The following is a 20211-nucleotide window of genomic DNA, read 5'->3' as shown; positions in this document are numbered from 1 at the left end:
ACAGATTCCTACCCAATTCACTAATGACCACTAACAGATTCCTACCCAATTCACTAATAACCACTAACAGATTCCTACCCAATTTACTAATCACCACTAACAGATTCCTACCCAATTCACTAATCACCACTAACAGATTCCTACCCAATTCATTAATCACCACTAACAGATTCCTACCCAATTAACCAATCACCATTAATATATTGCTACCCAATTCACTAATCACCACTAACAGAGTGTTACCCAATTAAGTAATCACTACTAACAGTTTGTTACCCAATTAAGTGATCCCTACTAACCGATTGTTACCCAATTCACTAATCACCACTAACATATTGTTTCCCAATTAACTTATCACTACAGATTGTTACCCAATTCACAAATCACCTTTTCCTATTGCTGGTATTTTCTTGTATCTGGAAAATCCTCTGGACTCACTCAAGTACAAGCCGTAATCACTGAAATCCGGTGATTCATGATCTGGACTATCAGCACTGCCATGTTCCAAGCTTTCATCATCTAAATAGTAAATTGGTTTTGTTCCCATCATTTGAGGCTGTCGGATATATTTGTTCCCCTTCTGAAGATTTATCTTTTTTTGATGCAGAAGATCATGGCTAGCAATGGAAATATTTGTGTTGCCACGTTCTACTGGCATGACTCTCTGTATTAAGTCTTGAATTTTTTCTCTTGAGGTAAAGTCACTGAAAAATAAGTTTAAATGAAAGTAAAAATATTCATTTTTGCTTCTAATTTATATATTAATGCATACGTAGCTAACATATTTCTGGAGAAAGTACATACAAATTACTGCTGTAAACAGTACTGTACACCTTCAATCTAAATCTGTCCATGTGATTCATAGAGTATACAGTCTTAAAGACAGACTACATTATAAATCTGTCAATGAGATTCATAGAGTATACAGTTTTAAAGTAAGACTACATTATAAATCTGTCAATGGGATTCATAGAGTATACAGTTTTAAAGTAAGACTACATTATAAATCTGTCAATGGGAGTTATAGATTATACAGTTTTAAAGACTACATTATAAATATGCCAATGGGATTCACAGAGTATATAGTTTTAAAGTAAGACTACATTATAAATCTGTCAATGGGAGTTAAAGAATATACAGTTTTAAAGTAAGACTACATTATAAATCTGTCAATGGGAGTTATAAAGAACAGAATCCTGCAACAAGACTACCTTATAAATGTGTCCATAGGAGTCATAGAGTATAGTCCTATAGTGTGACTAAGTTATAATCTGTCCATGGGAGTCATACAGCATACAGTATGTATGTATGATATAGTTCATTATAATGCAGTTTCACTATGGACAGATTTATAATGTAGTAGCACTATAGTGCTACTACATTATAAATCTGTCCATAGTGAAACTGCATTATAATGAACTATATCATACATATAATGTTACTACTACTTTATTAAATGAAATCCATGACCATACTTGCTTTAATGAAGAGCCTTATAACTGGAACCATGGTATAATGTTTGCCTCATAACAGGAACACCAGTATAAAGGCCTTATAACAGGAACAACAATATAATGATGGGCCTTACTGCAGGAACCATGGTATAATGTTGGCCTTATAATATGACCCATGTTACAATGAAGGTTCTAATAGTATAGGCACACTGTAGCAAAACATTACTTCAACAAAATCTACATAACCAGTGACATTATTATGCAGTTAAATATTTATGAAATTTAGCGATGAATCAATTAATGCTATTAAGAATAATGATCTCTATTTTCAGTTTAACATGAAACAGGATGTCACAGTCAAAAAAAGTTTGAACCAGTCAGGCTGGTATGTCTATTCAACAATCAGTTTCACATACTACTAGAGTAAAATGTCTGAACCAGTCAGGCTGTTTAGTAGGAGTACTTATATACATAAAGTACTACAGTGACTATTTAAAATTATGCATCAATGTTCCTTATAAGTACAAAGTCAACTTTCTCGAGGCAAGCTGACTGGAAATTTGAACTTGCCCCAAACATAATCTCCCAACATGAGAAAAACAATAAGATAAAATATGGTATATTTTAAGGAAAGTACATTATATTTATTGAAACTTTTGTTTCCTTCGTATTTCTGTTGGTACCTTACAACCATAAACTGATAGCTAAAGTTATCTACAAATATATATGTAAATAAGAACACAGATAAAAATGTATATTAGAAAGAGTTAAAATGCAGACAGCTTCGGAAGAGCAAAAGCAGGCATGTACATATATATAGACAAATTAAGGGATAGGTATACAAAAATTGAAATATGGTAATAGATACATTTTTAAGAGAAAGAGAGAGTGAGACAGAGAGAAAGAGAGATGGAATTAAAGTATGACTGTAATTATTTATACTCATGACTCAAGGATTTGTAAACACTTATTTTATCCATTCCATTTACTTAGCAATTGCCTTATATTCACATTCAAATTGGCGACATGCATCAAAATATTTGAGAATTCAACTTTTGAGAATGATTTGAGGACACTTATTTTTGTCCATTTAATTGCTTGCCAAGCAACATGCATATAATTATTACATAAACCACATATTATACATGCCACCTGTGGAGGCTACAATTATCTAAAATCAACCATGCTTTGAACCAAATCTTTTTGGTAGCTAATCACTAGAGATTAATGCCTTTTCTTTCCAAACACATACCTGTCAAAAAAATCTCACAAGTTGCCTTTTATAATTTAACACCTATTCACCATAAAATTGGTGACATGAATCAAAACAATGTTTGAAAAGTTGATTGTTTAAACTTGGCAATCTGTCAAACTGCCCATGGCTAACTTAGGACTGGAAAGTCGGTGAATCCCTGATATGTACAAATATTATGATTTCAGTGGAACAGATATGTTAAAATATTAAATAGTAAATATTTACATTATCATATCTAGATGAGAAAATGCAAGACTGATGTTGACATTGATGACAAGATGGGAATAACACATTAAATACGTGAAACTGTAGTCAGGTATGCGGAAGAAGAATGTGTTACATATAAATGGTAAATAAATGTGTTGATGAATGTGTGTTTTGATGTATGTGCATGTTAATGTATATGTGTTTTTATATATGTGTGTGTTGATGAATATGTCTGTTGATGAATGTATTATGTTGATGTGTGTGTGTTGAAGTATGTGTGTATTGATGAATGTATTATGTTGATGTATGTGTATGTTCATATATGTGTGTATTGATGTATGTGTTATGGTAAGATTGCAGGGTATAAAACTTGCAGAACATAAAGCATTACACATTGAACATGACTTCTTGTTGGTAAATTAGCTCAAATGGTTACTGTATTCTACTCAGACCACAGAAATACAATAAAATTTATTGTATCTTGCATCCCTTTCTCAAGTTTGTGGACTTGCCCATGGGTAGTGCCTTGCAAATTTGAGCTTTCCGAACACAGATCTATCTTGTTGTGGGCATTGGGCAAGTGGATTTGTAATCCCGTAAGTAATATAATTAAGCCTGTTCACATGCACTCGCTGCCTTTTTAAATACATGAAATTCTAAATGAATTATATGTAGGATTAAAACAATTTAGGTGAAAAGAAACTGTCACAGATTGATATAAACAAAAACTTTAAGCTGTGATAAACAAACACAGATCATATGAATTTTGTCATCAATCTTTAGTTACGTATCTAAATGAGAGTTTAATATGGGCTTACTAGACTTTTCTTTGGTTTAGCTAGATGTGCTTGTGAGTGGAACATCAACTAGAGTTAAGGTAAGCAATTTTCTCATGTAAATATACCCCAACCTAGTACCCAGCATCCAGCTCCAACCCTATCGTATAAATATACCCCAACCTAGTACCCAGCATCCAGCTCCAACCCTATGGTATAAATATACCCCTTCCTACCCAGCATCCAGCTCCAACCCTATATTATAAATATTCCCCTACCTACCCAGCATCCAGCTCCAACCCTATGGTGTAAATATACCCCTACCTACCCAGCATCCAGCTCCAACCCTATGGTATAAATATTCCCCTACCTACCCAACATCCAGCTCCAACTCTATGGTATAAATATTCCCCTACCTACCCAGCCTCCTGCTCCTACCCTATGGTATAAATATTCCCCTACCTAGCCAGCTCCTACCCTATGGTATAAATATTCCCCTACCTACCCAGCATCAAGCTCCTACCCTATGGTGTAAATATACCCTTAACTACCCAGCATCCAGCTCATACCCTATTGTGTAAATATACCCCTACCTACCCAGCATCCAGCTCCTACCCTATGGTGTAAATAAACTCCTACCTACCCAGCATCCCGCTCCAACCCTATGATATAAACATACCCATACCTAACCAGCATCCAGCTCCAACCCTACGGTATAAATATACCCCTATATACCCAGAATCCAGCTCCTACCCTATGGTGTAAATATACATGTACTAGATGATGACCATAATATGTACATGTACTAGGTGATGACCATAACATGTACATGTATTAGGTGATGAAATTAATATGTACATGTACTAGATGATGACCATAATATGTACATGTATATGGTAAAGTCTATAATATGTACATGTATTAGGTGGTGACCATAATATGCACATATATAAGGTGATGACCATAATATGTACATATACTAGGTGATGACCATAATATGTACATGTATATGGTGAAGTCCATAATATGTACATGTACTAGATGATGACCATACTATGTACATGTATATAGCGATGACCATACCTTGTACATGTATTAGGTGGTGACCATAATATATACATGTATTAGGTGATGACCATAATATTTACATGTATTAGGTGATGTCCATACTATGTACATATATTAGGTGAAGACCATAAAATGTACATGTATTAGGTGATGACCATAATATGTACATGTACTAGGTGATGACCATAATATGTACATGTATTAGGTTATGATCATAATATGTACATGTATTGTGGCGACCATAATATGTACATGTATTAGGTGGTGACCATAGTATATACATGTATGTGGTGAAGTCCATAATATGTACATGTATTAGGTGATGACCATAATATGTACATGTATTAGGTTATGACCATAATATGTACATGTATTAGGTGATGACCATAATATGCACATGTATTAGGTGATGACCATAATATGCACATGTACTAGGTGGTGACCATAATATGTACATGTATTAGGTTATGACCATAATATGTACATGTATTAGGTGATGACCATAATATATACATGTGCTAGGTGATGACGATAATCTATACATGTACTAGCTTTAAAAGTAATCAAATAATAACTGCAACTGTTAAAAGGGCAATAACTCTTAAAAATCATGGATGCACCAAGATTTTTCAATTTGTTCCAGTTTCATAGTGAGGAAAGATAAAAAAGGCAGGACCAGCTGGACTAGCTGTGGTAATTCTAACAAGATTACATCATACACCATAATAAGCTACAAGACATAATTGACAATAATTTCAACCAAATATTGTAAAGGTAATCACAATAATATTTACCAAGTTTCACTGAAATCCATCAAAAAAAGTGGACTAATTAACCCTAATGAGATTGTGGCACACAAACTACATGAAAACAAGGGCAATACCTCTAATCAAACTCATATAAGCAATGTGATTTGCTGACATGTGCATCTTCAACTGACTAACAGTTACCAAACTGTATGGCAATCTTTGAAAAATGACTAACATAACAGCTGCCAAATTTATGGCAGTCCATAAAAAATAACTAACAAAACAGTTACCAAATATTGTATGGCAATTCATGAAAAAGTACTAACATAACATTTTGCAAGTTTTATGGCAATCCATGAAAAATGACTTACATAATAGTTACCAAGTTTTATGGCAATCCATGAAAAATGATTAACATAATAGTTATCAACTTAAAAGACTTAATAATGTTTCCTACCTTAAATATTTTCAGCATGTTTTTTTATGTTTTCTGATTTCATGGTGTTTGTTTTTGTAATCATAATATTATATATGTCTTTTTTATGTTCTATGTGTTATCTAATGTTCTAAAGTGCTTAGAGCTTCTAAAGATTAGGCGCTATACAAAGTTCTCATTATTATTATTATTATTATTATTATTATTAACACAATAGTTACCAAGTTTTATGGCAATCCATGAAATATGATTAATGATTAACAGGTGCCAGATGAAAGAATCATTAATGGAAGGAAGGACAGATGATTGCTATGTACTCCAATCTAAATGATATATGGTACACAGTGATTACCATGTGTAATCGCATATAAGTTGAGCCCAACTCCAAGCAACACAGACCCCTGATCAGCCATCATATAATGTGCCAGCAGATGAAGCTCTATGTTAATTATTTTAATGAACACTCCTAACAAACTGTAAAGACCTAGATTGGCCAGCACATTATGTGACAGCAGATCTGTGTTCATACAGTTATCAGTTTGACTTGCCTTATTAACAAGTATTTATAGTAACTGCATGATTGGGACATGTCTTCTTGGTCCTTGGTTTTTCACTCCTTCTTTTTATTTTGAACCTACCTTTGTTTTGAATGTTCTAGAACCTGTACAAAGACATCCCTGGGTAAATTTAGCAGCTCGTTGACACTACAATTCAAAGCAAGCATAAAAATGTTAGCTGACTATAGACAACAGCAACAAATAGCCACAATTAGTACAGTGATAATACATGGTTTGCTTTGTACAAAAAACAGCAACAATCAGTATCAATAGACATAATACACAATCAGTATTAATACAAACTGCACAGTTTGCTTTGTACAAGAAACAGCCACAGTCAGTATTAATACAGTGATAATACACAATCAGTATTAATACAGTGATAATACACAATCAGTATTAATACAGTGATAATATACAATCAGTATTAATACAGTGATAATATTCAATCAGTATTAATACAGACTACACAGTTTGCTTTGTACAAGAAACAGTCACAATCAATTTTAAATAATTGAAAATACACAATCAGTATTAATACAAACTGCACAGTTTGCTTTGTACAAAAAAACAGCCACAGTCAGTATTAATATAGTGATAATACACAATCAGTATTAATACAGTGATGATACACAATCAGTATTAATAATGATTATACAGTTTGCTTTGTAACAGAAATGGCCACAGTCAACATTAATACAGTGATAATACACAATAAGTATTAATGCAGACTGCACAGTTTGTTTTGTACAAGAAACAGCCACAATCAGTATTAACACAGTGATAATACACAATTAGTATTAATACAGACATAATACACAATCAATATTAATTGTTGTTGTTGTTGTTGTTGTAGGGTTTAACGCCATTTTTCAGCACACGACAGGCTATACATGGCGGCCAGTTTTAATGGTGGAGGAAGAACCTGGGAAAACCCTGGAAAGAACCACCGACCCACGAGAAGCTACTGGCAAGCTTTCTCACATACCCATATAGGCTGAATCTGATAATCGAGCCCACGCAGACAGAGGTGAGATGGCAGTGATCCGTAACGGAGAGTGCTTTAGACTACTCAGCCACTCAGGGCTCCATCAGTATTAATAAAATCAGTATTAATAAAGACTACACTGTTTACATTGTATGAGAAACAGCCACAATCAGTATTAATATGGACATAATACACAATCAGTATTAATACAGACATAATACACAATCAGTATTAATACAGACATAATATACAATCAGTATTAATACAGACATAATACACAATCAGTATTAATACAGACTACACTGTTTGCTTTGTACAAGAAACAGCCACAGTCAGTATTAATACAGACATAATACACAATCAGTATTAATACACAGATAATAAATGGTTTTCTTTGTACAAGAAACAGCCAGTCAGTACTCTGGCAAATGATAACACACTGTAATCCAGATAATATGAGTACTCTGGCAAATGCTAACACAGTAATCCACCTAATATCAGTACTCTAGCAAATGATAACACAGTAATTCAGGTAGTATCAGTACTCTGGCAAAAAACACATTAATCCAGGTACTATCAGTACTCTAACAAATGATAACACACAGTAATCCACCTAATATCAGTAGTCTAGCAAATGATAACACATATTAATCCAGGTATTATCAATACTCTGGCAAATGATAACACACCATAATATATGTATTATCAGTACTCTGGCAAATGATAAGACATAATCAACCTAATATCAGTATTATAGCAAATGATAACACATTAATTTGGGTAGTATCAGTACACTGGCAAAAACACATTAATCCAGGTATTATCAGTATGCTGGCAAATGATAACATACAGTAATCTAGATATTATTAGTACTTGGGTGAATGATACCACAGTGATCCAGGTATTCTCAGTACTCTGCCAATTTATCCACACAAACATGTATTCAAATAGCATGTGAAATTCTGTTGTTGGAACTACAGTTGACAAATAGCACGAGCAATTATGATGTTGGAACTACAGCTGACAAACAGCATGTGAAATGCTGATGTTGGAATTACAGTTGACAAAGAGAATGTGAAATGCTGATGTTGGAACTACAGCTGACAAATAGCACCAGCAATTCTGATGTTGGAACTACAGCTGACAAACAGCATGTGAAATTCTGATCTTGGGACTACAGCTACCAAATAGCATGTGAAATGCTGATGTTGGAACTACAGCTGACAAATAGCATGAGCAATTCTGATGTTGGAACTACAGCTGACAAACAGCATGTGAAATGCTGATGTTAGAACTACAGCTGACAAATAGCATGTGAAAGACTAATGCTGAAACTACAACTGACATAAAAAATACATGACATCAAGCCAGCCATTACATGGTTTGAATCATGTAACAATTACAGTATTTATACTCCTTCACTAGGAAAGTCCTAGTTGGGGAGATGGGGTAGGGTGCTTAATATTGGAAGAAAAAAACTTTCCAACAAAACTTAGCTAAAAGTGGGGCATGTAGCATGGGCTTATAACAGAAATGTAGTGTAGAAATAAAATATATTCACATTAACACTGAATACATGAATGTGGCTGATTAATAAATAAAATTTATTATATGCTCATTTTTTTCTCCATTAACTTTACACTATCAGAATCGTTAAATATTTTACAGTATTGCACACCTTCATATTGCACCCACGCACAGGACACGTGTGCCCAATAGTGTATTAGGAACTACTTTGTAAACAAATCATGTACATTCACATAATAGACATGTAGAGACAGGATATTTGTTCAAATAACTGATATTCAAATGTCTCTATACCATATATATTCACTTAGAAGAATAGTCCCACTGCAGACAACAGAGACCCTGATCTGCCTTCACATATTACAATAGCAGATCAGGGTTTTATGTTGTTTGTTCTACTGATCACTCCCAACTAGCTGAAAATACCTACTACCAAGGTCTGCCAGAACATTGTGCAACAACAGATCTGGGTCTATGCATTTGCAGTTGAACTGGAATTACATGTAAATGTAAATAGTATATAAACATTTGGATATTAATTATCTGAAGCAATATCATATCTCCTAAATAACATGTCTAGTTAGTGTTTTATTACATAAATGTTACTGTATCAAGCAGCATAACATCTGTTCTTGAAATCCAGTAATTAAGGTAACGACTGTATAGATAAAAGATTGGGTGGGTCAGAAAACCAGGGGCCTCAACTCTGCCAAGTGGTGGAGAAAAAGCTTGGCAATCAAACTAAACCCTGTCTCATCATATTAGGTAGCACAGCACACTTCCCTTCCCCATTATTTAATAAAAAATGGGGGACAAAACTAGCTACAAAATATAGTCAACAATTCTCACAGACATGAAAATGTGTAAGTTAATTATTTTCAAGTGTTCATTACCCGACTGAATCAACATCTGAAACTCGTGTGGAAAATACTCTTGGAGATACAGACATGACATGTCTAAAATGGCTGGAAGGAGACTGGGGAGTGCGTGATCGCTTTTTCTGAAATAAAATCATAAACAAAATTGTTTCTACTGGAACCAAGATCGTTTGTCAGAATATTTTATTTTCCATTTATCTTCAGGTGTTTTAACTATTTACAAAGAAGTCAAAACTATGGAATGAAAAATGAAATATATTCTTCTTGTGCTTTTACTACATAAAAAGTTGGATAAAAAGATTGTTTTCCTCACTGAAGGAACAATTAGTTTTAATATTATGGGCAAATTTTCTGACAAAAAATGTAAAAGGTATGTAAGGTTCAGTGATACAGCTGACAAATGAAATCTTTAATATGGGTTTTACTACATAACATCTATCAGTCCTTTATCATTATTCAATATAAAAGATATTATTTCTACCAATCTAGTATCATTATTCTATATACAATTGATACCATATACAAGTCTGTTATTATTATTCGATATACAAAATATACTGTTGACCAGTATTATATCAATATTCAGTATTACAAAAAAATATATTGCTGTATAAACAATATGCATTTTCCTTTTTCGGCAGCATGTATCAATTAAAAAATGACATTAGCAGAACAGTCTCCATTTCAAAGTCATAAAGCTTAAAAGCAAAATTTAATTAATGCCTAATAGAACTTTACAAGCAAACTATGAGTAAATAAAACATTTTTTTCATATGGCCATGAAAATATAAAACTGTTTTAAATTTTCTGTCCTTCACAATTTTGACATTATTCATTAAAAGATCTTTAAAAACAAGGATTATAGATTTTACATATGGAAACTTAAAAACAAGGATTATAGATTTTACTTACGGAAACTTAAAAACAAGGATTATAGATTTTACATATGGAAACTTAAAAACAAGGATTATAGATTTTACATACAGAAACTTAAAAACAAGGATTACAAGGATTATAGATTTTACATACGGAAACTTAAAAACAAGGATTATATAGTTTACATATAGAAACTTAAAAACAAGGATTATGGATTTTACATATAGAAACTTAAAAACAAGGATTATAGATTTTACATATGGAAACTTAAAATCAAGGATTAAAGATTTTACATATGGAAACTTAAAAACAAGGATTATAGATTTTACATATAGAAACTTAAAAACAAGGATTATAGATTTTACATATGGAAACTTAAAAACAAGGATTATAGATTTTACATATGGAAACTTAAAAACAAGGATTATAGATTTTACATACAGAAACTTAAAAACAAGGATTATAGATTTTACATACGGAAACTTAAAAGCAAGGATTATAGATTTTACATATAGAAACTTAAAAGCAAGGATTATAGATTTTACATATAGAAAATTAAAAACAAGGATTCTAGATTTTACATATTGAAACTTAAAAACAAGGATTGTAGATTTTACATATAGAAAATTAAAAACAAGGACTATAGATTTTACATATGGAAACTTAAAAACAAGGATTATAGATTTTACATATGGAAACTTAAAAAAGGTCAGAAATATTCAACTATTCTATAGAATTCATCATATTTGTTAACACTTATGGAATGTCAAAATAAATTTACATGGCCATGCATTGAAAATTCTTGCTTTGAAATTGAAACACTTTAGCTATTAAAAGGATGTCTGAAGAAAAAGATTAAAAACAAAATTTAATACAATTTGGGAGTTATTAAACAATACGCTGAGAAGAGTTAATTGATTGATTCAGAAGACACATTTTTTAAATTTTTTTTTTTTTGTGTTGACAAATCACTATGAACCAACAAGCCCAGGCAATCATGCATATATTTACAATAGATCATATGTACTACAGATGAGCCAAGTCCAACTGCAATGAATTAGATACTGCAAAATATAGCAGCTGTAACGGATCTGTGCAATTTGTAAGGAATAAAAAGTGGAACAAAAACAGATCCTGATCTGTCAAGGCTTTCTGCAACAGCAGATCAGGGTCTATGTTGTCTGCATTTGGACTCGACTAATAAGCGAGTATAGATGGCAATAATTCTTGATCCTAATGGAGTATTAAGACTGATTACAATATGACAGGTCTTTATATTTCAAATACTTTCAAAGATATTGTGAAACTGAATAAATTATTTTGACCTACTTTGAAAAGTATGTCTGTAACAGTTTAATTTCATTTGATATAATAAGAACACCTACATTTTATATACCTAAAATATGTTTAATAATGTCAATATGCATAATATATAAATAGTTTATTAAATGATAAAGCAAAAAGATACATGTGGTATAAGCTGGACCTCAATGTTTTAACCCACTGCAGTCCACTATAGTAAAAACACTGCATTTATGGTAGCTTAATATTAAACCATTAAGTACAAGTAAATCTTCATATATTCAACATTTCTTCAGAAGCAATTAGTAGATCTATGTTCTACAATATCCTGCAGTAGCTTTTTAATGACCTTCACCTTTTAAGCAATAAATTAAAACGTGACCTTTATGATACACATGATTTTAAAATGCACCCTTTAAACCCAAGTTTACATACATGAATCCACACATACATACATACATACATACATACATACATACATACATACACACACACAAACACATACATACATACATAAATACATACATACATACACACACACATACATACATACATACATACATACATACATACACAAACAGACATACATACATACATACATACATACACACATACATACACATATACATACATACATACATACATACACACACATACATACATAGATACATATATACATACATACATACTTACACACATACACACATGCACATGCATACATACATACATACATACATACATACATACATACATACAATGCATACATACATACATACATACATACATACACACATACACTTTTACAGACATACATACATACATACATACACACCCACACATACATACATACACACATACATACATACATACATACATACATACATACATACATACACACATACACTTTTACAGACATACATACATACATACATACATACACACACACACACACACACACACACATACATACATACATACATACATACATACATACATACATACATACATACATAGATACACACATACATACATACACACATACATACATGGGGATTACAGTTTTAGTATGAGGCATGGGTTAGGAATTAAACATTGATGAGAAATATTGGAATCAGCTCAATCTTAGGAGATATAACTTACTAGAAAGTCAAAAACCTGAAATTATATTTTCATAAAAAAAATTGGACAGTATTAGGTTAAGATCACAGAAATATATATTTTGGAAAATCTGCCAGAAAACCCAAATTATGGAAAGTAAACAGACCAAAGGCACCATCAGATTCTTGGCACTAATTTATAATTTACACTAATTTAAACTGTAATATTTACTAACTTAAAATTATTTATTTCAGAAAATCTGTCACTTCAAAATTATTCTCTCATAAGCTAGTTGGAATTTAAGCTGTTTTTTTATATGTCTTATATTGCAAATTTATTTATACCATATATACAGGATTGTAAGTGTGTGTGTGTGTGTGTGTGTGTGTGTGATTTGGATTTTTAATGTAGGTTTTAAAAAAATTCAGTCATATTGCTAGGATGTCTACAGTGTGACAGTTTTTAGTGATGTCTAGTACTGGGGCAAAATGCAAAATATCAGTCATTGTCTTTTGATAACGACATTCTAGCAAAACCCAAGATATCAATCAGTCATTTATTTGATAACCATATTCTATCAATGTCCCAGATATCAGCCATTTGATAACCACTTTCTATCAAAATCCAATTTATCAGTCATCTGATAACCACATTCTATCAAAATCCAATTTATTAGTCATTTGATAACCACAATCTATCAAAATCCAATTTATCAGTCATTTGATAACCACAATCTATCAAAATCCAATTTATCAGTCATTTGATAACCACAATCTATCAAAATCCAATTTATCAGTCATTTGATAACCACAATCTATCAAAATCCAATTTATCAGTCATTTGATAACCACAATCTATCAAAATCCAATTTATCAGTCATTTGATAACCACAATCTATCAAAATCCAATTTATCAGTCATTTGATAACCACAATCTATTAAAATCCAATTTATCAATCATTTGATAACCACATTCTATCAATATACAAGATGTCAGTCATTTGATAACCACAATCTATCAAAATCCAATTTATCAGTCATTTGATAACCACAATCTATCAAAATCCAATTTATCAGTCATTTGATAACCACAATCTATTAAAATCCAATTTATCAATCATTTGATAACCACATTCTATCAATATACAAGACGTCAGTCATTTGATAACCACAATCTATTAAAATCCAATTTATCAGTCATTTGATAACCACATTCTATCAATATACAAGACGTCAGTCATTTGATAACCACAATCTATTAAAATCCAAATTATCAATCATTTGATAACCACATTTTATCAATATACAAGACGTCAGTCATTTGATAACCACAATCTATCAAAATCCAATTTATCAGTCATTTGATAACCACATTCTATCAAAATCAAATTTATCAGTCATTTGATAACCACATTCTATCAATATACAAGACGTCAGTCATTTGATAACCACAATATATTAAAATCCAATTTATCAGTCATTTGATAACCACATTCTATCAATATACAAGACGTCAGTCATTTGATAACCACAATCTATCAAAATCCAATTTATCAGTCATTTGATAACCACATTCTATCAAAATCCAATTTATCAGTCATTTGATAACCACATTCTATCAATATACAAGACGTCAGTCATTTGATAACCACAATCTATCAAAATCCAATTTATCAGTCATTTGATAACCAGATTCTATTAAAATCCAATTTATCAATCATTTGATAACCACATTCTATCAATATACAAGACGTCAGTCATTTGATAACCACAATCTATTAAAATCCAATTTATCAGTCATTTGATAACCACATTCTATCAATATACAAGACGTCAGTCATTTGATAACCACAATCTATCAAAATCCAATCTATCAGTCATTTGATAACCACATTATATCAAAATCCAATTTATCAGTCATTTGATAACCACATTCTATCAATATACAAGACGTCAGTCATTTGATAACCACAATCTATCAAAATCCAATTTATCAGTCATTTGATAACCACATTCTATCAAAATCCAATTTATCAGTCATTTGATAACCACATTCTATCAATATACAAGACGTCAGTCATTTGATAACCACAATCTATCAAAATCCAATTTATCAGTCATTTGATAACCACATTCTATCAATATACAAGACGTCAGTCATTTGATAACCACAATCTATCAAAATCCAATTTATCAGTCATTTGATAACCACACTCTATCAAAATCCAATTTATCAGTCATTTGATAACCACATTCTATCAATATACAAGACGTCAGTCATTTGATAACCACAATCTATCAAAATCCAATTTATCAGTCATTTGATAACCACACTCTATCAAAATCCAATTTATCAGTCATTTGATAACCACATTCTATCAATATACAAGACGTCAGTCATTTGATAACCACAATCTATTAAAATCCAATTTATCAGTCATTTGATAACCAGATTCTATTAAAATCCAATTTATCAGTCATTTGATAACCACAATCTATTAAAATCCAATTTATCAGTCATTTGATAACCAGATTCTATCAAAATCCAATTTATCAGTCATTTGATAACCACAATCTATTAAAATCCAATTTATCAATCATTTGATAACCACATTCTATCAATATACAAGACGTCAGTCATTTGATAACCACAATCTATCAAAATCCAATTTATCAGTCATTTGATAACCACATTATATCAAAATCCAATTTATCAGTCATTTGATAACCACATTCTATCAAAATCCAATTTATCAGTCATTTGATAACCACATTCTATCAAAATCCAATTTATCAGTCATTTGATAACCACAATCTATCAAAATCCAATTTATCAGTCATTTGATAACCAGATTCTATCAAAATCCAATTTATCAGTCATTTGATAACCACATTCTATCAATATACAAGACGTCAGTCATTTGATAACCACAATTTATCAAAATCCAATTTATCAGTCACTTGATAACCAGATTCTATCAAAATCCAATTTATCAGTCATTTGATAACCACATTCTATCAATATACAAGACGTCAGTCATTTGATAACCACAATCTATTAAAATCCAATTTATCAATCATTTGATAACCACATTCTATCAAAATCCAAGACGTCAGTCATTTGATAACCACAATCTATCAAAATCCAATTTATCAGTCATTTGATAACCAGATTCTATCAAAATCCAATTTATCAGTCATTTGATAACCACATTCTATCAATATACAAGATGTCAGTCATTTGATAACCACAATCTATTAAAATCCAATTTATCAATCATTTGATAACCACATTCTATCAATATACAAGACATCAGTCATTTGATAACCACAATCTATCAAAATCCAATTTATCAGTCATTTGATAACCAGACTCTATCAATATACAAGACGTCAGTCATTTGATAACCACAATCCATCAAAATCCAATTTATCAATCATTTGATAACCACATTCTATCAATATACAAGACGTCAGTCATTTGATAACCACAATCTATCAAAATCCAATTTATCAGTCATTTGATAACCAGATTCTATCAAAATCCAATTTATCAGTCATTTGATAACCACATTCTATCAATATACAAGACGTCAGTCATTTGATAACCACAATCTATTAAAATCCAATTTATCAATCATTTGATAACCACATTCTATCAAAATCCAAGACGTCAGTCATTTGATAACCACAATCTATCAAAATCCAATTTATCAGTCATTTGATAACCAGATTCTATCAAAATCCAATTTATCAGTCATTTGATAACCACATTCTATCAATATACAAGATGTCAGTCATTTGATAACCACAATCTATTAAAATCCAATTTATCAATCATTTGATAACCACATTCTATCAATATACAAGACGTCAGTCATTTGATAACCACAATCTATCAAAATCCAATTTATCAGTCATTTGATAACCAGACTCTATCAATATACAAGACGTCAGTCATTTGATAACCACAATCCATCAAAATCCAATTTATCAATCATTTGATAACCACATTCTATCAATATACAAGACGTCAGTCATTTGATAACCACAATCTATCAAAATCCAATTTATCAGTCATTTGATAACCAGATTCTATCAAAATCCAATTTATCAGTCATTTGATAACCACAATCTATCAAAATCCAATTTATCAGTCATTTGATAACCACAATCTATCAAAATCCAATTTATCAGTCATTTGATAACCAGATTCTATCAAAATCCAATTTATCAGTCATTTGATAACCACATTCTATCAATATACAAGACGTCAGTCATTTGATAACCACAATCTATTAAAATCCAATTTATCAATCATTTGATAACCACATTCTATCAATATACAAGACGTCAGTCATTTGATAACCACAATCTATCAAAATCCAATTTATCAGTCATTTGATAACCACATTCTATCAAAATCCAATTTATCAGTCATTTGATAACCACAATCTATCAAAATCCAATTTATCAGTCATTTGATAACCACATTCTATCAAAATCCAAGATGTCAGTCATTTGATAACCACAATCTATCAAAATCCAATTTATCAGTCATTTCATAACCACAATCTATCAAAATCCAATTTATCAGTCATTTGATAACCACATTCTATCAAAATTCAAGACGTCAGTCATTTGATAACCACATTATATCAAAATCTAAGACGTCAGTCATTTGATAACCACATTATATCAAAATCCAATTTATCAGTCATTTGATAACCACATTCTATCAAAATCCAATTTATCAGTCATTTGATAACCACAATCTATCAAAATCCAATTTATCAGTCATTTGATAACCACATTCTATCAAAATCCAAGATATCAATCAGTAAGGAAAGGCACATTTACAATAGATATGTCAGATGCAGTTATCTTCAAAGGATCTTGTTTAAAACAAATAATTAATATGAATTGATAAAAAACAATTCAAGTTATACAATGGGAAAGAACTGTGTCTGAATTAATATAAAACTGTTAAAGTTAGGTAAAGGAAAAAATAAAATGTTTGAATATACAAAAATCAAATGTTTGATATAAAACAGCTGAAGTTATGCAAAGGGAAAGAACTGTGTAATAATGAAGCTGAAGAATGTGGATAATGAGGAGCACTATAATTGATGTCAAAAAAGAACATGAGTGAATATGCAATGAAATATAAGTATATGTCAAAAATTTTAAAATGCTTATATTTTCTCAAAGTATAAATCTATAATTGCCATTAAAATGTTCTTGATTTATGTTTCATAATAAGTTCATTTGCAAATCAAAGGATATGCACAGGTGGCAGCTACTTAGTAAATTATACGAAGAATAAATGGTAGAAATTCTCATATTTTTAATTCATATTCAGAGGTTTAAAAAAATCTTTAAAAAGTTTGACTTCAAAGTCCAGATGCCCCATACTTACAAAGTTAATTCCAACATGAAATAATTTTAGTTTTTCACATGTAACTTGCAGATGACACGTGGAATAATAGCTCTTATATTTAGCGAACAAAAATAAAAATGATTTGGTGCCCAGAATTACTGGCCCTATTTCAAAGTAAAAATGCTGCTAATAAACTATTGGCAGCCATATAAAGGTTGTCTAGTTGGAACAAGCTTTAAGAATCTTGGCTGACTGAAGCTAAAGTGGGTTGTTCTCCGCTGTCTGGGAACATATTGTTCAGTCCCCAATCACTTCTCAGAAAAATCACCATCAAACTAAATAGATAGTCAAGATTTAATAAATCAATGAAAATTTACAATAATTAATAAAACCTATTAAGTGATAATTTTAATAGAACAGAAAGCACTACATACAAACATACATACATGCATATATATATATATATATATATATATATATATATATATATATATATATATATATATATATATAATCTATGTTAAACATGAAGGAAAGTATAGTTAGCACAGATCTGCCAATTCTCAGTTGTCAGGAAACTGGAGGTCAATTTACACTTATTTTCTTTCACTCCATATTAGTTTTGTTTCTTGTTATGAATATACTAAGCACAAAGAGTAGATATTTAAATGAAACTGACAATACCCAAAATGAAACTGACAATACCCAAAATGAACCTGACAATACTCAAAATGAAATTGTCAATACCCAAAAATGAAACTGTCAATACCCAAAATGAAACTGACAATACCCAAAATGAAACTGACAATACCCAAAATGAACCTGACAATACTCAAAATGAAACTGTCAATACCCAAAAATGAAACTGACAATACCCAAATGAAACTGACTATACCCAAAAATGAAACTGACAATACCCAAATGAAACTGACTATACCCAAAATGAAACTGACAATATTCAAACAATAAAAAAGGCAGATCCAGCATTGATTCAAAGTAAGAAAGATTTTGTTTTGAAGAGTGTGATATATAATGACTATATGCTGACTATACTATGTGCTGACTATACCCAAGCAGTGAATACTACAAGAAAGGAGATTGTGCAATAAAAATAAAATTGCTTATGTTGTGATTATAGTGTATACCTTAAGAACAGGAAAATCATCAAATAACTGCAACAATGTGATGAAAGCAAATGATTAAAATGAGGTGTACAATAATGAAATGAATGCAGTACATTTAACTTGTAAATTTATCTGACAGCTGTGTTGTAATTATTCAAAGCTCTTTGATTCCATTTGAAATGTTCTAAATGAAATTTGGTACCTATCCACACAAAGGATGTGACACAAGAACTTCAATAATGCACAACACAGTTAAAACAAGTCTTGGACATATCTACCGAAAAGATGTGAAACAAGAAATTCAAAAATGCACAAAAAATAAAAATGTACTAGCAAACAAACTAAAGTAACATAAAATATAATAAGCAAACTGAATAATATTTCATGGATTACGGACAACTATTTTCTTACAGAACATATCCACAGTGGTACGTAAAGCTAATGTAAAAATACACATGGATCAAATTTTTTGGAATATTTTAAATTTTCAGATAGTGGACTTATGTCCTTTTGATGATTTTGTTTAACTGTATGTCA

The 20211-nt window shown here is 30.9% G+C and overlaps 1 protein-coding gene across 6 annotated transcripts in view; it reads right to left on the bottom strand.

Moving 5' to 3' along the window:
* Positions 1–20211, bottom strand: part of LOC149780349 (uncharacterized) — a 104627-nt gene that overhangs the window by 54359 nt on the left and 30057 nt on the right. For 3 of the 6 annotated variants that reach the window (XR_016415062.1, XM_089937232.1, XM_089937234.1), the window contains exons 7-10: positions 19696–19722; positions 9911–10017; positions 6584–6649; positions 388–704 (exon numbers count right to left, since the gene is read on the bottom strand). Coding sequence is in view for 5 of the 6 variants with exons in the window: in XM_089937232.1 (XP_089793358.1) it covers positions 388–704; positions 6584–6649; positions 9911–10017; positions 19696–19722 (517 nt within the window). In the remaining variant the exon portion in view is untranslated. The remainder of the gene's footprint in view (positions 1–387; positions 705–6583; positions 6650–9910; positions 10018–19695; positions 19723–20211) is intronic. The other 3 variants (XM_089937235.1, XM_089937233.1, XM_089937236.1) reach the window with 3 other exon arrangements.

This window comes from Sinohyriopsis cumingii, chromosome 16 (genome assembly GCF_028554795.1).
Source record: "Sinohyriopsis cumingii isolate HCF-2022 chromosome 16, ASM2855479v2, whole genome shotgun sequence".
In the NCBI taxonomy this organism is placed as follows: domain Eukaryota; kingdom Metazoa; phylum Mollusca; class Bivalvia; order Unionida; family Unionidae; genus Sinohyriopsis; species Sinohyriopsis cumingii.
Note: the sequence above shows the minus strand (reverse complement) of the source record. Positions and strands in the feature narration are given on the sequence as shown.